The sequence below is a fragment of the Neocloeon triangulifer genome, unplaced genomic scaffold (genome assembly GCF_031216515.1).
Source record: "Neocloeon triangulifer isolate White Clay Creek 2 clone unplaced genomic scaffold, ASM3121651v1 ptg000017l, whole genome shotgun sequence".
In the NCBI taxonomy this organism is placed as follows: domain Eukaryota; kingdom Metazoa; phylum Arthropoda; class Insecta; order Ephemeroptera; family Baetidae; genus Neocloeon; species Neocloeon triangulifer.
Window position 1 is genome coordinate 645,977 of NW_026775559.1, and position 23,699 is coordinate 669,675.

Consider the following 23,699-nt stretch of genomic DNA (forward strand, 5'->3'; position numbering starts at 1 on the left):
CGTCGGCCGGCCGACTCCCCAGCTGATTGATAGTTTCGCGGCTCATTGCTTTTGGAGAGCTGGTCGGACTAACCCGCAGGAGAGAGTGTAAGGCTTCGAGAGCACAGAGATATTTACAAACAGCAGTGATAATAGAGCAGCAAAGTGGGATACATGGCACGTAGCTCACACAATTGCCGGTGCTGGTAGCATCCCTTTCGGTACTAATCCGGCCCACTTTCAGGCTCGCGCACACACACATTATCACTCTCAACTTAGGTACCGGCGCGTTTCTCTGCTCGACCTTGCGTGGAATAATAATGATTGGGTTTCAAATTTAATAAACAGCTCTGCGTTATTTAATCTGAGAGCCTGCGAGCGAAACGAAATTAATTAAAACCTCTCTCTGACCGTGTTTTTAGTTTGTTTGTGTTTGTTTGCTGGTGGAAAAATATTTATATACAAAATTTTGCAGCGGCTGCGGATCAAAGCGACTGCGTCCGAGTGCGGTCGCTAATTTGCAGCTCGCGTTTTGTACTTTAATGAATTTGTTTGGAGCACCCTTCCATGCATGCCATTTAATTTGCAGGAGTATTGTGTTCACAGCTTTGGTTGCATAACATGCAATTAGTACTGCAACCCACGCGAAAATATGCAATTATCTCTAGTTTTATTCCAGTTATTAATCAAATGCAGAAAATTAAAAAGGCCCTTGAAAATCTACTAAAGTGGAAAATTCTTTTGATCGGAACCTGTAATCATGTTTTATTCATAATCTCTGCAACCCCTTTGATTTCCCTATGCAGAAGTATAAAAAAAATGGAAAACCTCATTATTCACCAGCGCTCTTTTTTATCAATCGTATTTTCTTCCTTTTTTTTAATATTCCCTGCGGCAGTCGAGATTAGACATGAGTTTGCAACATCTTTTGCTTTTCAATCTGACTTGCTGATGTAATTGTCAAAAGGGAAAAGGTTTATTAATATCGGAAGGAGCAGAGCTGCAGATTAAAAAGTTCAATATGAAAGAGGAAATTAGAAAAGTCGCGGCTGAGATTCGCCTCTCTGATGCAAGATGAGGAAAAACAACTCATTTGTTATTTGAACTTGCGCTCTGCTCAGCGCCGTCTTTCATCTTTCAATTGTGAGCAGTTTCCATTGTGCACACAGAAGAAAGGGAGGCAGCAGGTTGAGCGGCGTTTGACTGTAGCAGCAGGAAAAATGCTCAACTCTCTCAAAGAGAAAGAATATACACTCACAGCCAATTCATCAATACCAAAAAGCATCTGCGCTACGAGCTGAGTGTGTATATTTGTTTGTTTGACGTACTTGTTTAGCTCTACACTTTTGACGGCACAGGATAAATCACAAAGACTTTGAATCACTACGGCGCCATGCAGGGGAGTGATAAATGTTTCCATAATTTATCTCATTTTCAAACAAAATCCTTGCCTCGCATCGAGAAAGAAAATAATTAAAAGTATAAAGCAGAATTGATTATAATTTAATTTTATTGATTTTTCTCTGTAGACACGTTATGGTGATTTACGGTGATTTATACGTTTTTAATTTCATTTCAATTAGGTTCATTGTCTTGATTCATGTATATTGTAGTTTTTATTTCATTTTAAAGCACGCAAAAATAAAAAATTGAAATTTGTTTCAATTCCATAATATGTTATATTTTGAGTTCAACGTGTAACGCTTGAAATTAATTTGTAAATTTATTTTCAAATTAATTAAAATGGAATAACCAAAATTCCAAAATATCGATTTATTAGATTTGTTCCACGGCATCATTCACGTCTCCGGAAGAGAGTCAAAAGTTAATGGCGCCATTACCGGAGTCAAACAGGGATTTTCCTGTCCACGTGTGCATATATACTTTGTAAGACTTATTTTTTGGAGAGTTTTCCGTGTAGATTTAACATGTTTGTGTACAAAAGCAGTTTCTTTCACCTTCTTCAGCGCGACGCGAAAAACCTGCTTCCGCTGCACAAACTTCTCAACTTCAAAAATCGGATAAGGATGTTGATAAAAAGTGTTGGGCCCGCTTTTCCACTTACAGACACACAAAAAGTTTGTAAAACACTTGAAAACACCTGCCATCGCTAGCGGGCAGAAACGTAATCGATAAATATCCACCGATGTGTAATTTTTCACTGCCCCGAAGTGAAACAAAGCGTTCGGGCACACAATACGGTTGCTTTCTCGCGGCGACTAATGGTCAGCGGAGTATGAGCGAACGTAATTAATTACAGCTTGTCACACGTAAATGCAGCTGCTCGGCGCTTATATCAAGAAAATGGTTCGCCTCCCCTTCGCCCCCGCCGCAATCAGTTATTTTGATTGGATTTCCTTTATTTCTCAGCCGACCCTTGGCCCCAGAGGAAGGAAACGGCAATAACAGTGAATCGAGTTAATTCTGCGGCGTAACGCGGGTGCGGAAATTAATTTTCGGCTTGTATGGATCACGCCGCCGAAACAGCTTCCAACACAGCATTCAGCAATCAAATCCTTGTTTGAAGCCACTCAAAGGAAACCCTTGATATTTGGTTATGACATGATTAATTTGATTGTCCTCGTGATTAATTCCATCTTCAATAAATTCATAAAAGTTATAAAACATTTTTTTTTTATTGCTTTGTTTTAAAATATAATTTAGAAATGAAGATTTTGATCAAATAAACGTTCTAATTTTATAAACCCAATTTATATAAAAATTAAAATTTTTCATCCTGCACAGTATGATTAATTTTTTTTATGCACTCACCTTTCTCTGCACCCACATGAAATGAGTCCCTCATCATGGAAAATTAACTAAAATTTGCGTCCACGGACTCACCTGTGAACAGAGAAAAACACATTATTTGAAATAAGGTTGATGCAGTGATTCATTATTATTATTTTATCTAAATTAGAAGATGCAAAATAAAAAAAGTGTAAAATAAAATTATAGAATTTTTCTAACTAAAGGCGTTGCTTGAATCTTTTATTTAAATTAAATAATTTTCATTTAAATAAAATTAAGCAAAATGCCAGCGTGTATTTTCTGTCTGCTGATAGCGAATTGTAAACATTATATGGTTTAAATTGATTTTGGAATTTGTGCTTTTCTGATATTTTAACTGATATTAAGCTACATAATTAAAAGTTTTGCTGTAAATTTTAACACATGATATAAGTTCAATATTTTTTATCTATTTATATTTTAGTTTTTATTGCAGTCTTTCAATATGAAAGTTAAAATGGGAAGGTCGTGGATATGATTATCTTAGGATGTTGATAAAAAACACAATATATCAGAAGAAATTTCAACATAGGTTGAATTTAAAGTCAATACCACTTATTTTTCCATTCTAGTAAAAAAAATTACTGCCCCGACATGAACAAAATCGTCTCTCCTTCTCATTTTCTACCAATTTTCACCCTGCTCGCAACACGTCATCATCTTGCCATCCAGCAAGAAATTGTACTGCAAATCCAATCTAACATAAATAATGGAGGTTTCATCGATTTTGTTGTAAAAAGTAATGCTCAAGTCAGTGTAATGAGCGCCGGCAGCGGCAGCAATTTGCCAGCAGCCGGGTCGCGCAGATAGCTGCTTTTTCTCGCGTGCTGTCGCCGTCCCGGTCGCGACAAATTAATGCATAAAGCGGAGGCATAAGAGGCGGCGGCGGCATCATCGTCGGTGTTGCCGGTCGAAAATAGGTGTGGGCTGGAGTTTGGCAGACTGCCCTGCCGATTCATGTGCGCCCAAATGAGTCGGCCCATTATCAGCAGTCTGCCGGGCGAAAATAATCAGCCCATCTTTCAATTCAATTTGGCAGCGTATTATTATTCTACCTTCTCACTAGCAGAATGAGGGCCAGAAAGAAACTCTCGAGATTAGGCGTGCATTACTTTCAATGGGCTTATCTGCGCAGCCCGTTCTTTCATATAATTCGCTCTCTCGCTCGCTCTTTGCAATTATATTCTATTGCGAGCTCTCCTTCTCTCTGGATTTGTGCTGGCAAAAAAAACCAGTCCCGATGTTATAGAATTAAATCTGTTTTTGAGAGAGCGAGCGCACGAGAGCAAACTACAGCGAGAGCGTGAATGAGCAAAAAAGAAACGCGAGTTGAATAATTATTCGCTCGTTTTTGCAGCCCTCCCCCAACTATTGTTTACCCCAATTTGTGAATTCTGGGTCATTGCCTCAACGAGGGGGCTGTAAAAATCCAGCACAGCGGGGAAGTAAACAATTGATTGCTATGACGTTGGCCTGGCAATCGCAAATGGTTAAGTGCTAAACGCTCTATTCCAGAATATATAAAATAATTGATACTTTTTTTATAGTAATTTTAGACCAAAAAATTTTATAAAAAATTAAATTTATTCTACATGTTTTGATAATATCAAAAATAAACTAGCTATCTTAAAACTCATTAAAACTGTAAAAATAATGAAAAATGCATAGTTTTATTAATTTTTAAATTATTTTATTGAATCAATATTTAATCAAATAAATTTTTTGTTTCTGTAATTCTTTGAGATAAAATATCACAATATATCGCATGTATAATAGCATGAATCTGCATCTTTTATAAAATAATTTGTAATTGCTAGTCTCTAAAACAATTAATTCCTTAGAAATGAATCTCCTGATCCTCTTCCTGCACATTCCTGCTCATCCTTTATAAATAAACTGATAGCTAGATCTATAATTATAGTTCAATATTCAGAAGGAAAGAAAGGATTGCGCCGTTGGAAGTACATCCCAAATTTAATGCCAAACACAGAACTGTTTCTACTTTCTAGGCAAAAACTTAAATAACCTTTAATTATCCATTGAAATCTGCAACAATGTTTTGCATCTTTTATGAACCCATTCTTTGACTAAACTTGATCCTCATATTTATTTTCTTTTATTAATTTGCTTCCTTTAAACACTGCCCTGCTACAAACGAATGTTTTTTTTCCAGTTGCGTTTTGTGAACGTTTCACGAGCAATTATTATCAAGGAAGTCATTTCGCGTCCCCATCTCTCGACGGCATAAGCCACTGTTTACGAGAATCGCGCGCAAAGCACGAGAGCACAAACCTAATGCAACATTGACATAATTTTTATACGGCTGCGCTTTTATCGCCGCCATAAATCAAAGCGGCCACGTCTTAATTCGCGACTGCTGCTGCTGCTGGAAATTATACAGCTTTCTTGTATGTGTAATTAGCATCCATCCTTATTAACTGCGCGCACGCCGCATTTTTATATGGCACACGCGCTCACTAGCTCGCTCGCTGCTGGAAAGTTTAATCCTATTAAAATCCCTTGGCAGTTTTTGCAAAAGGAGCTCATTTTCATATTTATTTCAATATCTGCGCTTACTCTGTTTTCTCCCCGTGCGAAGTGGAGCGTTTCCCGCGCCCAACCCGCAGATGTGGAAACTTATTTTTTATCTCTTCCGCGAGCTCTTTTTTGCATTTTTATCTTTGAAGCTGCTGGCTGCCGTTTGTTTATGCCCAACACACAAACATACAAGCGGGTGTTTGTTGCTCTATGTGTTCGCTCTTTCTCTCTCTCTCGCGGCAACGGTTGCGGTATTAAACAGAATTACTGGCGGCGCGCTTACTCCAGCTAAATGTTTGGTAATTCAGGTATTAAGTTGTACTGTTTGCTAAAATAGAACGTGTGTTCGCACTGCGCGCACGGAAATTGGAATAAGGCTATAGGGCAGTTAATCAACACGCATGCGGGACCTGGAATATTAATTAATATAACCAAGAGAGAAAGCGGGGAATCCACAAGGTTAAATTATGAATATAGTGCTAATAACAATTGCAGAACTTAGGAATAAATATATTGAAATTCTCAAAATTTGATTTATTTGCAATTTTTTTCAGGTATTTATTCAGATTTATGACAGTAATTATAAATGAATTGAAATTAAAATTTATTGACGCAAGTCAAAATATGAAAGACTAGCCAACATTAAAAAACCCAACTTGTGTCGAGGGAAGCTGCAAGAAAAGCGTTTCAAAAATAATTTAAAAAAATGAAACTCAAAAATTTATCACGCAAAATTAATGAAGCCGATTCAAAGCCTAACCTGGCCCAGGCTAACGTTTGCGCCATTTTCAAGCAGAGTTAATATAAAGAAAATCAAATTAACCTGTTAAACTTTAAAAATAGGGACGACAAAATAATGTTTTCGAACTACAATGTACTAATAACGTCCAAATAAATCGGTTCTAGAATAAACACAACTCTCCTAATTAGTAAAAAAAAAAAAAATACCTTTAATTGACTTAAATAAACTGTATTGAGATTTTTTACATCGTTTTATCCCATTATAAAATATAAAATTTCACCCAAAGCTTTTAATAAATATAAAAATAATCACCTATTTTCAATTCTATCAGCTGAAAAATCACCTATGTAGGCCAAAATAAACACTCAAATTTTTCCAAGCGTACTGAATGCTGAAAAAGTACAATAACCAATTTTTTCAACAATTTGAATGACTTTATATTTCATATTTATGAATCATAAAGCATTGTCAATAATGAAAGTTTGTTCTCTGGGCATGTTGAAGTTTAAAAAATACAATAATGCCTCTAGTAAATTTTATCCATTTATATTTATGACACTGATAAAAGAATAAATAAAAAAATATATATTCTGCAATAAAGCTATAAAGGCAATGCCGTGATATTTTTTGCTGATCAATATCGTTCCGTCGGGAATGAGAATTCCACGAGAAGCAGCCAAAATTAAATGTCGGTCAGCTCAAAAGCTCGGAGGCACGCAACAGAGAGAAGAAACGAAATGTGGGCGGAATGACAACGCAAGGGCACCGCATGAAACATCTCTTTTCCAAACTTTGCAATTTTTCTCCGCACTCATAAGTGGGTCTCATTTCCCGGCTGCCAAGAACACACACACGTGGCCAAAGAAAAGACGAAGGAAAAAGTGACGGCGGGCCCGTTTCGTTTCGCCGGCGTAATGGCGCAAACACGCACAACCAGCAAACTCTCGTCATCCGCCACGCCACAAACGTAAAGTGAAACCCTTGGAACGGAATGGTAGAACGACGTCGCTGCTGGGGTATCACCACGCAAATACAGCGAGCGGCCCGCACTTTGTTTGCCAAAGGTCCACACCGCGAGACGACCAGTGCAATTGCGCCAAACCAGTGGTTTCCATGACGATTTATTATCATGTTATCTGGGTTATTTTGCAGGGGCAGTGCAAAATGTGGATATGTTAAATTTGAAAGGTCATTTTTCCTTTCAATAATTAAGATTAATCTTAAGTTTATGATCAAATTTAAGTTGAAAACGAAAGAGGCAAAGTTGTATAAAAAGACTATTGAGTAAGAAATTTTTTTATTCGTTGGATGTTAAACACAATATATTTATGTTTTTCTCTTTGAATTTTCCTCCAACAAATGACGAAAACAATTTTTCAAAGATAAAAAGCTAAATTAAAAAATTATTTTGTTCCACAACCAATTATTTATCAGTAGAAGTTTTTAATGCGATTTGTTCTAAATTCAAAATTCAGTGTCACACAACAACATTTTAATGAGAGTGAAAATTAAAAAATTATGTAAAATAAATAGTTCAATAAAGGAAAAGAGAATTTCAAAATTTACCAGGATATATTAAATTATCTGAAAAGACCAATGTTCCGAAAAAAGCAGTTTTATAATTTTGATTCAAATAATAAAAAAATAATAATAATAATAATAGCGTGTCACAATCACTTTGCTGTAATAATCAAAATCATCATAATACTATAGTTATATATAGTTAATAAAAATGAATATATGTAAATTGAAGTGATCAAATTTTCAAAATATAATTATTTCACCAATATAACTTTTTGAGGCAGCTATTTGGTAAGTTATTTTATTATATTCAGTTTGTTAATAACTGCAAATAAATTACTTTTGGTCGACAAAATGGGCCTTTAAATTTTGGCAAATATGCAACCTGCTCAACGCGTATGTCAAGAACGTTGCCTAAAATTTAATTCCAAGTTACAAGTAACGCAATTAACGTTGTATGCAAATTCTTATGACCGTTTCGACCGTTTCGAACAGGTTTCACTCTTCTGGTTTAAGGCTTCCTTGGCCACTTTGAGCTGGCTCGAGGCAAACAAACTTTGACACCTATGTACTTTAATGACGACTAAAGATCGTTCAGAAAAGATAATAGTTTTTGATAAAATATTTTAAATTTTCTATACCAGTGTTGGATCACTTTTTTTTCTAGCAAAAAAAAAAACATTATTATTGATGCATGAAATAAGAATTTCTGTTCTATACCAATTGCATGGCTAGATTTATTTTACTGCAATATATTTTTCCAAGGAATGAAAATTAATTTATCATTGGTCGTGACAGGCTCGATTTTCCAGCACTTCCCTCGTCCTCATCAGCCTGAGGGCGTTGCCGTGGCCGCCACTGCGCGACTCTTACAAATCGCTCAATTTATTTGCGAAGTTATCGCTCAACTCTCGGGCACGACTGTTGTAAATCACGCCGGCGAGAGGAAAGGTGCACAAAAGCACAGTGATATGATAATATATTATTTTACGTTGCACTCATGTGTTGCATACCTCGGTGGCAATTCGTTCCTACTTTTGCAGCAAAGTGGATGCAGCGGCGGCAGAAAAAGTCGCGCAGTTCGCTCTCTGCCTGACGTACATTTTGCCGCTGACACTTGAATGGATCACCATATTGATTCCGGAAAGAGCAGGCGAGAGAAAAGTTGTCACCAACGCGTGCTACTTGCAAAGGCCGTCGCGGAGAACGTGGCACGGCAAATACGTATGCGAAAACACGTCATTTGCAGATGATGAGGTGCGGATTTTCCGATTATTAATTAATTTGTTTACAGCGTCACCACCACCGACTGTCATTTGCAGCCAGCCAGCGTGTATTCTCAACACATTTGTCTTCTAGAGGCATCAGACCGTTAATTACTTGCAAACGCACAAGTAACAGCAAAATATGTTCAGGAGGTGATATAAATAAAGATAAGTTCCAAGTATTTCAAATTGAAGAGGTAATATCAAGTGACGCCTTTGCCGTCGAGAAAATTTCTTTTTTCAATTAAATATAATTACGATGAAGTATACATTCAAATAAATATGAGTAAAAATTCTAGAAATTCTGATTTTAAGTTAATCGTATAGACGTATAGGAATGGGTGTAATGTTTGAGAATAGCATAATTAAGATACTTGTTAATTTAATTTATAAATTAAAAAGATATTAAAAAAGAGATTGAATGAGGCGTAACAAATTAACTAACTTTGATTAACTACGTATTTTTTTTTATAATTAAAAATACTAAAAATCCATCTTATACTATAGGCAAACTATTTTGGAGCTTTAAACAACTCAAATTGATATTTTTTCTTGTTCCCTCTTTCTGAAAAAATAGTGTATCAAATGGATACTTGGTTCATAATAAAAAGCTCTCAAAATATCACTCGCAAACAGTACTAAACTTTTTGCAATGGAGGTTGTGAAAAGACTTGTCCCGCCTATGTGTTCGGTGTCGAAAATGGTGATCGAGATGCGGGCAAAAAAGTATTTTTACAAATGCTTTGAGCAGAGGCAAGGGTCCGTGACACTTACAAGCAACTTGGAGGTCCAATGGCAAGCTCAGTGCCATTTTTCCATAATAAAAGCAGGAAGGTCGCGCGTACATATGCAAAAAGAAGACGCCCGATTTGACTACCAACACGTTTGCCAGACGAGCTGGCTCTTTTTATATAACCCTGTGCATTCAAGATGTCTGCCATGAATACTGTGAACTTTAAAAATTATTTAATTATGTTTATGTAACAAACTGGTGATGTTCTCAACAATAAAAAATGCAAATATGGAATACATAAAGAGTAAAGAGATGAAATATTATATAATATTAATTTTAAATAAGCTGTAGTTTTAGTACAATTTTAAGCATTTATCTTCCATGTAATTTTTCTTGCACATTTGCAGCCTTTTTTGAAGTGTAATCATCAAACTCATGAGGTTATTTTATGAAATCGTTGGCTTTGGACTAAAATTCCCCTCTCACTCGACTAGCTCCAAATTGCCGCTGTGCTTGACGAAATGGCCCGATAAAAGTGTTTGGCTTTTTAAGACGTTTTGAAAATGTGACACACACACTGTGGTGGAACTCGAATCAAGATAAAAGCCGCGCGAAGCATTACCACGACGACAATAAAATGGCATGAGAAGGCTGCTGGCCCTGTAGCTCAACACCAAACCAAACACGTTTCCATTATTCGCTGCGCGCAGCACAAGAAAGAAAGTGCGGCCGGGATTTTACGCCGTAAACAACGCGCGCGTCGCCTAATGGAATTTTTTATTACCATCGAGAATCGTTATTTCATTATTCCTGAGACTGCACGCGAGAGAGAACGAGGGGGTTGCGATTAGAGGCGAAGGTTCACGCAACATATCAATTATACGGCTAATTGAAGCCAATCGCTAAGTCTCGGCCGGGGTGCACAAATTGCATTACTCTCTCAGCCGACGCTCCTCGATCGCGTGGCCGCCAATCCGGAAGAGCTCCCCGTCTCTAATTGTCTTTGGATTACTCCGCACGAATCACTTGCGATTATTATTGCCGGCTAATTTGCGAACCTAGAAAGTCATCATCTGCAGATCTGTAATAATTCTAGTGCCGCCCCTTGACAAGGGTGCTGCTGCTTTTTATTGCCTTGGCTGCGGATTAATTGCATGAGTAGATGAGGCGGCAGGGGATGTGAAGCATCCGTTAATTTGTTTAGTACTATACTGGTAAAGCACCGCAAAAACATGCAGAATGCTTAATTGATTAGTCAATAAAGTGAAATGGACTAACAAAACAAGTTAATTTTATAAATTTAAGATGTACTCCCTCTACCTTTATTATATTTGAAATAATAATCCGAATTCTAAATTTTTATACTTTATAGAAACCCAAGTTAAATTTTTCTGGTGGGGTATTTTTTAAATAAATCAAACTTTTTACATTTTTTTCTTTTTATATCATAATTTTTAAAGCGACAGATTGATTTCTTATTGAAATCGTAAAAAAAAATTAACTTTTCTTAATTTTTTAAAGATTGATTTTCTTATGCATTTACAATTTAGAATTCATCAATTTTACATAACAATAGATGTAAATCAATAATTAAATTAAAATAAAGTAAAAAAACACCTTTTGTTTTTTAATTTGCGGTAAATATTTTACTTCAGAATTAATTAATTCAATGAAAATTTCAAAATCAATTTTAATAAATTTAGGATCAAGATACGAGACTAATATTTGAATTAACTTGACGGGCTAAATTTCGCCAACAGCAAATATTGAAGTCGATGCAAAAGGTCCGTCAAACTTTCACAGTCCCTGCTGAATATGAGGCTAGAACGAAATTAATCTCCGGCCGGCAGGGCTTGCCTTTTGCTTGCACAGCCGAAAGTCAAAGCGGAATTGGCGCCCACTGAGTTGATGCAAACCGGTCGGGTGGTGGTGGAGCAGCCCTTACATATCAAAAGGGTCTTTGCAGTCCCTTTTTGCCACCCGCTACTAATTGAGTAACAAATTTGCAGCATCTGCCGTCAATGATGCGGATAGATTGTGATCAAACTGCCGTCGGAACAGGCCGCTGAGTCAAGCCCGTCGTTACAATATAATAAATCCCGATCGAGCGGCCGGAAAATGAGGCTGCACGGTGGAAGCAAATGGCAAGTAATGTAGTTTGATTGCGCGGGTGAACGAGAGGACCTGCCGCTTGTTTGCGCGACACTCTCAGCCATAGGCGCCGGCGAACAAAGTGCGCACGTGAGTTGTTCAGTAAATGCCCACGACTTAATCTAATAACACTCCAGACACGCCTGTTGTTGTGCCCAAAAGAGGGCGAATAACTCAATTTGCGCTTGGGTGTTGTTGCATTGTCTTTTTCCGAGCCGAGCGATCCATTGACGCTGGCCAGAGGATAGAGAAGTCGTCACAAAAGAGCAGGAAAGTGCACTTTTTGTACACTTGAATTGAAAGGCAATCAATTAATCAGCTCTTGACGGATTGTGAAACTTTGGCTTCTCGCCATTTATAGATTTATTAACTATTAAGAAATAATACTTTTACTTATTTAAAGAGAAATCAACATAACAATATCAAAAACAGAAATTAATTATAGCTAAAATTATTCATTTTAAACTTAAAAAATTAAAGCGTCCTTTCATAATCACGATTTTTAAACATTTTTTCCTTATAAAAATGTTATCTTTAAAAATGAAATCAACTTTATTGAGTACAAACAAGAAGCTCCTCATCAAGTTGAACCGTTTTGAACCATTTATGGCATAAGTTTTTTTTCTGGATGGAATTTATATTAAATTCATTTTTATAACAATCAAAATTTTGTAAATTTATTTAAAACTCAGTTTGATCAGTTTCATGTTAATCTTTCTCCTCTGCCCATTTAGTCAGCTATTTTCTATGAAATATTTAGTCAACAATCTTAACATTGATGAATTTAATTTGAAGCCTATATTATCTCTGACAATAAGAGTTTTCTTTTATTTTTTTTATAGTTTCATTGATATATTCTGGTTTAATTATGAATAATCCACGATATTGATCATAAAATTATTTTTTTTATAAATAATTATATAAAATAGTTTTTCTGGCTTGCAATTGCATGGCCAGTGCACCATTTGCGTTTTTTTTTATATAAATAATTTAAGGAAAAAAATAAAATTTTAAGCACAAACATTTCACCGTTCACATGCAATTTGTGATCCCGGTCCCTGTGAATAAATAAACTTTACAGGGCTCACGAGTCATGACCCAGTTTGGTTTTGAGCTTAAATAAAGAATAATTAAATGCGATGTCCACAAGCTTTTGGTGTGGAAAACACTCTCCCCGATTCGAAACAGAGGCTGGCCATTCGACCGACGAAATTCTTTGGGTCGTTTGTTTTGCAAGGCAAAGCTGCTTGAATATTCATTTTCAACACACGCCCAGCATCAGAGAACGAACGAAATTCGGGGCCGAATTTCCAAAGGCACGCGCGTGGGCTGCACCCCGAATAAGATCTCTGCGATTTTGTGCGACAAAACAGTGAGCTATAGCATTACATATTAATATGCGGCGCTCGGCGAATTTGTTCAGGCACGGCGCAGGCAGAGCGCGCCGCGTACTTCTGAATAATAAAGTCATACGAAGTTGGTGAGCAGAGGCTAAATTATTGCATTAGCAGAAGAACGTCGTGCGCAGAGGCTAATTTCCAACATTTATTCAGAGCCGCACGCGCGCGCACTTTCCGCCCGAAAGTGCTCCAAGAAAGGGCGGCCTGGGGGTAGTTAGTATTTAAATTAGCGGCATTTGTGAGCACATTAATGCTGCGTTTGAATGGATCGCAGAATTTCGGCCCCAAACGAATCGGGGATGCAAAAAAGAACGAGTTCAAAAACTGGCGAGATTCACCAGCGACGTCCAGAGAATTTGTAATGCCCCAATAAATTACACTATTGTGCCAGCAGTCTAATTGCGTCTCCTTATCAGCGGAAACGTAAGGAAAAAAGCTGCAGAGAGACGAAAAGTAATGAATAAAGCATTATTTTTTGCAAAAAGACAAGCGTGTCTGCTTTCGTCTGGACAGCGAAATGTTATTTCATCCGTCTCCGCGCTCTCCCCATTCAGTTTTTTGCTGCTGCCTCTGAATCGCATCTTAAATAAGATTTATTAGCAGCAGCAGCAGTGCCGGCCGGGACTGCTTTAAAAAAGTCATTTATGAGATTTGCTGCTTTATGACGTCGGGCCTGCTTACTTTTCGCTCCCCCTGCTCTAAACATGCATTCGCGCATTATTTTATTCATTACCTTAATGGATGGACTGGCTTTTGAAGATGATTGTCGCCGCCGGAGCCGTAGCTCTGCTCAAGCAAATCTTCGCTGATGCGCGTCGCTCGGCTTTATTAAAAGCGAGGGCCGCTCTGCTGCCCCACATTTATCCTTTTATATAATATTTCACCACGGCAACTCCCTCCGGCTCTTATTTTCGCTCTTTGCGTCCGTCGAGTAAATAATACGTAATGTTCAGCTCGCAAATGTTGTGCTCTTCACCCCACGCGTTCTTACATACACAAGGAAGTGAGGGGTAGATTGGGCCTGACGTCGCCCAAATTAGCGAGACACACGCCCTGGCCTGACACAAGCGCAAAAGATAATCCGCCCAATCCTACCCTTCAAACAGCTCATTTTTGCGCCGCCGGAGCTCATTCTCGTTTAGAGGATTTATTGCCAGCTCTTGTTGTGTCTCTAAATTCTTGATATTATTCCGCAGATTTGCCTTCCATAGCAATCCCAAGTAGTTTATAACTGGAGACTTAAAAATGCTCTCAAACTCTCCTTTTTTTGCTATATCGTGTCATTATTTACTATCAACATTTATTTTTATCACATTTTAGCACTTTTATAGCAATCCTAAGGCCTTCATAAAAATTAAGAATATAAAAGCTGATTCTTTTTTTAATTGTGCTGTTTTGTAGATTTGTTATTATTATTATTTTCAGTCAGTTCTCAAATATATTTATGTATATTAATTTTACAGGAAAAACTTGATTTTTAAATTACATAAGGTTTATTATCTGTGCTATTTCGATAATTTTGGATTATTTTTATTTTCACTTATATAACTTTAACAAACTGTATAACTAAAGTTTAAGAGAAAAAAGTTAGTGTTTTCAATACGTTTAATTTTTTAACTAGATATTAATTGAAATTCTCAAAATTAATTTATTTATTAGGTACTTGTGACGTGATTTAGTGCAAAAATTATGTTTCAAACGCGGACGCTTCAAGCGGAACGAAAAAAAGTTCGCGCGACACATCCTTGTTCCTTGTTCACTCAGCGAAGTTCGTTCGCGCGAACTTCAATCTTGGCCTTTGACTGAAGCCTAAGTTTTAAAAATTAAATAAATTGAATTTTTTTAATTTAAGGTTTATGCAGCTTTAGAAATTCTAATTAAATATATATAAATCCAAGTAGCCAAGGAAAAATTTATGTCACTGCAGAGTCGTTTCAATTAAGAGTCTGCGAAAATGAGCTACTTATGCTAAAAAGTGACCACAAATCCAGCTTTAGAGACGAATAACGCGTGCGCTGGGCCAAAAAGCCGGCCGGCTAAGCGAATTTCCTTGCGCTTTGTGAAACGGACACCCTCGGCCATTAAGCAGGATTTGGGCATTAAGATGCAAATGGTGCCCTGGAATTATTGTGCAAGTCCGTTTAATTACGAAAATTCAGGCGAGCATAATTAGTCGCTAACGTTAACGCACCACGGCTTGCTCCGTAGAGAGGGTTATCAATAAATAATTATATATGAAAATGCTGCTCCAAAAGCTGTACACATAGGCACGGATTTGCAGCAGCACTCTCTCGTAAAAGCAAAAAACTTACAGGCTATTTTTGCTAGGCTCTTTTTATCATTCATATCTGCTCTGTAAGCTGACAAACAAGTTGGGATTGCTGCGCAGCCTTTTTATTTCGTACTTTTAGCTTTTTATCGCCAGGCTGTAAACGGAAAAGCGACGATTTTTATGGAGCTCGGAATTATTTTATATTTCTTCGTTGTGTGACTATTGCAAAACATCGTTTTTGCTACGTCTGCCATTCTGAATATATGAATCTGGGGTAGGGGAATTATACTTATAGTCTATTTGTGATTCAAATCCTTTTGGAGGGCAAAAGGCGAAATATTGGTCAATTTCGTTTTGTTGATAAATAAACTAATATGATGAACAATATTTGTTATTAAGAGAGGTTATGAATTGTGATGTATGAAAAAGATTATATTAAAAATAATCTTATGTTTGATCATTTACAATTTTTTTTTTAAAGTTTCAGATTTCTATAAAAATCTAGCATTTTTAGCGTTTTCAGATGTCTACTGTACTTAAGTATGAATTGTGCGTAATTGAATAATGGATGTGTCACACAGAATAAAAAAAGAGTCTGGTTATTGCCAATTTGATGGGAAAGGAGCAAAAGATAAAGCAGACGCAAAAAGGAGCTAATAAAACATCGCCGCGCCCGTTTACATAGACACAATTTTTACAGAGTGAGTGCTTATAATGGAATTCCACGCTCAATCAATCAAGACGTGTCAATCAAGCCGAAAGATGATGCAATTTATTATTACGAAAAAATAGCTTTATGATTCGGCTAAAAAGTTGGGATAATAAATTTGGGCGGAGAGAGGAAGACGAGCGGTTTGAAGCTTCAGAAGGGTTTTGCTCAAGGACCCCTATATACGATTCTAAATGTGAGATGCGGCGTCATAAAACTTTTCCAGAGAAGGATGGGTGTGTTTATGACGAATATTCGCCAGTATGTCAGTTTGAAAGAGGGTATTCCGTATTCCAAAACGAACGGGAAATGTTTTCAATCTTGAGTCTCAAAAGCACCGGATCAAATAAAAAGTAAAAATGCAAAAGAGAAAGTTTAGTGCCAGGGCTATATGTGTAATTTTAGCATGCTTGTTTCTTGGAAATGGTTTGAATTGCTTCAGCTTCGCCGTTAATCATTGTATCAAATTAACACAAACCGCAAACACGCTTGGCAGATTTGGAGAATAATCATAGGGGATTTGGCTGTGTTAATTCAAATTTTAATGAGGTTCGTTTGCTTCTACCTGGGTGTGCACAGAATTCACAAGAAGCACATCCTAAAAGGGGAGCATCAATAAACGTATGCAACAACCCACGGTACAAGGAGGCGGTTATTTTACACGCACAAAGAGCACTTGAGAGACATGAATTACTTCTGCTCCTTGTTTCCACCAGACCGTGTATACACGATGGCCTTGCTGCGAAGATATTAAATGCGGCAAATTCCTCTTTTTGCAGGTCCGCAATGTGAGAAAGCGAAAGTGACACTTCTTGCGGGAGTTGGTTTACGTCTCGCATTCAAAAATAATAAAAAAAAGCTTTAGTTGTGGTTCTTGAAAGGTGTCCAAATTCAGGCTGGTCTGCGCCAGTTACGCCAAAATAAATTGAAAATAACTAATCAAGTAATTCTATATATATTGCAAAGTATTTTGTGCAAAACCTTATTTTTTCAGCCCTTTTTTCCTTTATTAGGCGCATGTTGAAGTGAATTATCTGCTGATTTACACAACAAATAAGTGACTTCAGGGGGAAAGTAACCATTGAATGAAAAAATAGGTGGCTCTTTTTAACAAAATTATATTATATACGTGTTTTATAATGGTTTTACTTATTATTATATGCTTTCATTTTTTTTCTGAAAAAGTAATTATTCAACAAATGGGCTGAGGTGATTCTAAAAGGTTAAATTTAACTTTGAAATAATTTGGTCTCTATTATCATTTTAGTTCATTTTCATTAATTAGGTTTTTCCCATCCTTTATTAATGACCCTTTAATAAATTAATGCTAATTATTAAGAAAAAAAAACTTATATTGCTTGGGAATAATTGTTTTAACGTGGCTCATTTTTCTGTTTCATAATTCAGGTGAAAATTTATTTCCTTTTTGATGAAATCACCTCAAAATCAAATCACTTCATCAAGTTAAAATAATTTATAGAATTGAATGTTTTCACAATAAAAAAGATTTTCCGCTCGCAAACTCGTGCGACTCAAGAGACCGCATAAGCAATATATCAAGGTTCCTTCTTCCGAACTATATAAGTTCACCTAGGCATCTTAAATTTCCAAACTAAAGCCGAGCTGCAAGTTGGTGCCTTGCGAGCGGGCTGCTGGCAGCGATTTTTATGCTCGCATGCAGCGAGGCGCATAAATCTGGCCGCGCGACGCCAGCGAATTAGAGGCAGCGAGGCCATAATTCAGGCCAAATGAGCACGGCGCCCTCAATCACTGCCCAATTTAACGCCACCACACCTTTTTGTTGCGGCCGCAGAGGCCGCACAATTGGCAAACGCGATGAATGGGAGTCCCTTCTTCCCACACGCACGAATTTACAGGGCGGATAATAATTGATATTGGAGAGAGGTTATCTCTCCGACATGCTTTCGCCATCGGGGGCCGCTCAATTTCGCGCCTCTGCCGATAATCGTCATCATCTTGAGTGCTCAAACCACTCACTCGGGGCTGCGACGGTGTATTTGCACATAAACGCGTCGGCTGCGAAATCTCGAGTCAAAAGCAAACTGCGCCCTAATGTATAAATTGTGTGAAGTGGTCGAGTCCCTCAAGTGTGCGAACACACGCACACTCCGACCGCCCGCCAACTGCCCACTTTGCGCCCAAATAAAATTAATTCAGCGCAGATTTAATTACGCGGGTCCTTCTCTACTCTTCTGCACACATTCTCACTTGCTTTCAAACACACACGCCGGATTTGAGAAAGACACGCGGGTGCTGGCCAGTTTGTTTGCTGACGAGTTCATTCACCAGGCCGCGGCTTTCCAGTGCAAGCTGACTTCTGAGGCTCTAACAGAACTAAAATCCAATTTCATCTGCGGCTCTGCTTTTGAGATATCAAAAAGAACATCACTTTCATAACTCATGCGAGGGTAATAAATTCAACAAATTACAAGATCCCAAGCTGGCTGTATGTAAGTTTCAGCCTCACACGATTTGAGTGAAATTTTTTAATTTTTAATTTAATCAGGTTTAAAAAAGTTTCTTCATATACTTAAAAAATTAATTAGGATTTTATAAACTTATGTGGCCTAGGATAACTTCATACACCATGCAATTTGGATGTTGATTTACGTCAGCCAGGCTTTTGGATCAACTTTTTAATTTATTTGTAACAACTTGTCTCTTAACCTTAATTACAAAATAAATTGCAAGATTCATATTTTTAGTTTTTATAATATCATCCTAGCAAAACAGTTAATTAAAAAAAATCATCATCTTCTTCAATTATTTGAATTCACAATTATCACTTATCACTTTCAAATTCACCCCACTCGTGCCACTTAAGAATAATTATTGCAACCTAATTAAGCCACTCTTTCCTCTTGCGACTTATTTGTTTCAATTATTCAGCCGCATTAATTCCTGGAGCACTTCGGAATAAAAACATTTGAATGACGCAGCGAATAGGAAAAACTTTCCCACCTACTTATGTTTCAAAGTTGAATTTTTCCGTCTTTCCTCTCCAAGGAGAAGATTGAAAAGTCAGCAAAAGTAAGTCTTTGTACGTACAAAAAAAACTGCCAACTCTCAATGCACGCTTGACGGAAAAATATTTCTTACAGAGCCAGAGAGGCAAATAAAACATCAAGTCAAGAGCACACAATCCTCGAGAGCTTTACTCGTTTGTGTTGCCACAGTGAGGGAGGTGGCAGAGAAAAATTCCAATTCCACCGCAAATGTCACATGGGTAATTATTTAAGTAGGCCAAAGAAGCCGAAATAAATACCCTTTCGGGCGGAAATTTCGGTTTGCGAGCACGCGAAATCTTTTGTTCCAGACGAAGTGAGCCGCGCTCTGCTTCGCTCTGGTAGCGATTTTGAATTAATGGAGGTTTCATGACGTCACTCGCCTTAACACGTTCGCCGCAGACAAATTGCTCGCACAAACACACACCCCTAGCTCTAATTCCACACTGGCCGGTGTGCGAAAAAGCTTCGAGAATCCACTTTTTTTCTCGTGCTCAGGCTAATTTATACCAGCACGGCCAACTTTGTAACCAACCAAGGAAGTATAATCTCTCATTATTCTTTGACCCGTAGAGAAACTTTTGATATCAATCACGGACCAAGAAAAAATATATATAATATCTTGGTATTTGTGCCAGAGGATCGGCACATTAATTTTTGCTTTTCTGCGCACCAGATCTTGGGAAACAATTTAAACAAATCATTTTAACGTCCCTCCGCAATGGCTTTGTTTGCCGAGAGATTATCCTTCATTGAGGCAACATATTTCATTCGCAGATTATTCTCTCGGGGCAACAGGCATTTTAAAATAAGAAATTAAAGCCAACTGCGAATAAGTATGAATAAGCATTAATCTGCTTGCAACATAAGCCCATGGATAATTTTTTCAGGGAATTTCAAAATTATATAAAAAAGCACCTTATTTATTACTGAATTCCATTCTTTTTTTTTTTAATTGGACCAGACATTCAGTAGTAGTTATAATATATAAAAAAAAGCTGTTTTGATCAAGTTTCCAAGTTAAAAATAAAGGATAACTTTTCATAATTTTTTTCAAAACTTATTACAAACGCAAATTAAAAATAAAAAATTATTTTGATAATGAGAGGCGAATAAATATTGTTATAAAAGTGTTGACTAAGCTCACGTTTTTCGCAATCATAAATTAAGCTATCGCAATGTAGAATATACGAAAGCAACAAATTTGTTTTTTGCAAATCATAATTACGTTAAACTCCCACGAGAATGTCCGTCAAAGTTTTCCCAAACGTAAATAAAAAACATTATCGCCAGAATCAGCAAAAACATTGGCGCTTGTTATTTTTTTTTGCGTTTTGCAGCAAAAGCGGAAAAATCAGTTCATCAACTTTGGAAAAGCTACAAATCAATGGCAGCTGACGCGGGGATACAAGCTCGGGCACTTTATCTGGTTGGCCTACAATGATACATTAGGGTTTGGGCGTGTGTGTGTGAGTATTTATAGGTTGTCATGATTTAAAGTTGAAGCGCACTTGGCGCGACCTCATCATCGGCGGGCGCGCAAATGGTCATTGCACCGCACACTAATGTGCTCCCAGTCGTACGTATTTCATGCCAGTGCACCATAAATTTTTGCCTCTCACGTTTACATAAATAAATAAACGAATATTATGAAAAGTTGTTATAGCGATTTTGTATGATTTCCACGAATAAAGAGCCCCCAGCGCGTGGGAAAAACGAGCTCTGCAAAGTGCACTTTGTTTACGTGTATTTCATTCATTCATTCATTTATTTGTTCGCGTGCTTTGCAACTCCGCAGAATTGCATCGGCACGGAACAGCGCGTCCGCCGTGTGCATTTAGAGTTGGAGAACAAACTTCTATCCTTTGTATTTATGTCTGCTAGCACCATTTTTGCCGACGACGAATCGCGTCGCCAGAGAAGCGGGCAAAAGTTGCCACTTTACCTGAGAGAGCCAAAGCCATGTGGAACGTCGCCTTTGTTGTGGCTTTCGAGCTAGAGAACGGCACTTGGTCGGCAGCAGGTCGGCAGCGAGGGAAAATCCTCAATTAAATTATTATAAATTATTTGCTCTTAAAATTGAATGTTATATTTCAATTGTTTTCAATAATTAATTTAAAGATTTAATTAAAAATGACTCCTTCCTGGCATAGTCAAATCAAGTCTTTACAACAATAGGCGCCAAGATCGCAATTATTGGAAAACAATTAGAAATTTTACTCACCATTGTTGTAAATACTTGATTTGGTTATAATAATTCTTCGCTGTCACTACAAAAAATTGTAAATTGGGAGAGAGAAAAATAAGAAAAATTCTCAAGTTCTTTTGAAAATAATTTTAAGCAAGTATTGCACTACTATTAAATTAAAGAATTATGTAATAATTATTGTATTAATTATTTCACAGTAATTTTAGGATTTTATTTTGCTTAAATATGTCAGAATTACACATATTTCAATACATATAATCTGAATTTAAAGCATTTTACCTACCAATGAAGGCTCAATTAATATTAAATGAAATCGTTGGATCTTCCAATCAAAATTTTTGGCTACTAATTTACATACTTTATACAGCAGCGTAACTAGCTGTTGACAATTCTCTTATTTTAATACCTTCAAAATTACTTTTTCAGAATATAAAATGCTTTTCTGTAAAAACAATGGGTATTTATAGATTCATAATTTACAAGCCCCCAACAGAATTCAATTTACATACCGTTCATTTTGCTGATTTAATTAATTAAAACATCAACCCTAAATGTGAAACTTTGCCTTTGTTAACAATCCACGTGTGAAGACAAAGCTTGATAAAACCAATTAAGGAAGGAGACTCCTTGCAGACCTCTACGTCACCGGGGAATGAAGCAGGCCTTTTGCCCACACTGGTGGCGCGACCCCAGACCAAAAACTTTTTGTTACATATGCCAAAAGGAGGAAAAAACAAGCCGGGACTGAGAAAATAGAAACTTTTCTTCTAGCCCGTCGGCTCACGCGGCATAGTCGTGATGACGACTCTCGCCCGCACAAACAGGATTTCGCTGTGTGTTGACGCGCGCCGCTGCGAGAAGACGTTTCCCCTCATTTTGCAAAAAGGATGTTGTGGTCCCATGCGAAAATAATGTCGGTGTGGTGGCGCAAAAAAATAGCCGGGGTGCGTCCAAAAAAGAAAGCGGAAAGAAAGGAAAATAAACAAAACGCGCGCGCCGGCCTGCGCTTAATACACCCCACTCGCCGCCGCGTCCACATAATGATATAAAATGTTGTTTGTCTGGTGGCTGCTCTTATTTCAATTGTTTCTACTTACGTAATAAAAGATGGCAAACGCACAAAGAAAAAAAGAGCATTTTAGAGCTTGGCTGAACAAACACAAGCGTCGGCATTGTGTGCGAGTTTGTATTTCAAAGGGGGACAGCAGCTAGCGGAGCAACAAAATTTCAATTGGATTTTTACAACACACTCGCTTCTTATATAAGAAAAATAATATTTTTATTTTTATTTGCCAAAAGAGGAAATATTCAATTGGCGCACCCGACCGAGAGTGCCGTTTGCGATTTTCTTTGTCTTCTCGAGCAGCTACATTTTGATAAACTTTTTTTATTACAGTTTTCAGGCCCATCTATCAGTGCGTACGGACAAACACGCAAAGCTCTGCTGATATAAAATACAACTCGGCATTGACGAGAAAGCCGGCAAACACGCAAATGCAATAGCGCAGGAGAAATAATATAAATCATGTTTTTTTTTTATTTATTCGCAACCCGGTCGGCACTTTCTCGAGAAAGTTGTCAGCTGACAACCGCGTGGGTCGATATTCCACAAATATTGGGTAGAGTTGGAGAATCAAAAGATTATTACTTCCTTGTTATTTGAGACTAATTTGCTCTTTTAGAGAGAATTTTACGCTCAGTCTCCCATACAAAGAGGCTTTGCTTATTTTGCGTTGCTCAATTTTCGGCGAGCCTTAATCATAACACCCCACACAGCTGCGGGGAGTTTATCATTTATTGACGCTGCGGTAGCAACAGCAAAAAAAAATATTACGGACAAAGCCGGAACAGCTGGAAAAATAGTTGAAATAAAACAAAACTGTCACGGTGGGACAAAATAATAATTGTTTTGCCGAGTTGCTGCGAGCAATGCGGAGGCGCACACACAAAGGAAGGACAAAAACAAATCATTTTGCGCAACACGATGACGCGGCCGGACTCCAGGATCTCCTTTACTCCTCGGGCGATCAAAGTCCAGACCTGGTCAGGAAAATTGCAAATATTTGCACTAATTTCTGTGGTGAATTTGCGTCCCTCTGTGTATATCAAAGAAAGGTAATTATATCGTACGTGCGTATAAAATTCGTTTCATTATATAGACATATTGCCAGGGATGCTTATAACTATAACCTTAGAGCAAACCATGGTGTCCTGTGTAACACCCGAGATGAAAAACCGCAACAAAGGAAAGACTGGCAGATCGTGGTCGCTTTTCAATATAGAATATTCAAGACTAACAGAAACTTCTTTGTTGTTATCGCAAAAAAAAAAATTTAAAAAAAAATAATAATAATAATAAATAAA

General features: G+C 37.3%; 1 protein-coding gene across 2 annotated transcripts in view; it reads right to left on the reverse strand.

Annotated features, from left to right (window-relative positions):
• The window catches only part of LOC132203252 (zwei Ig domain protein zig-8-like), a 189,659-nt gene that overhangs the window by 154,198 nt on the left and 11,762 nt on the right, over positions 1-23,699 (reverse strand). Inside the window, exon 3 of one of the 2 annotated variants that reach the window (XM_059630891.1) lies at positions 2,752-2,823. The exons of the other annotated variant lie outside the window; for it this stretch is intronic. Within the exon in view, the coding sequence (XP_059486874.1) occupies positions 2,752-2,788 (37 nt within the window). The 5' untranslated portion in view covers positions 2,789-2,823. The remainder of the gene's footprint in view (positions 1-2,751; positions 2,824-23,699) is intronic. 2 annotated transcript variants of the gene reach the window in all.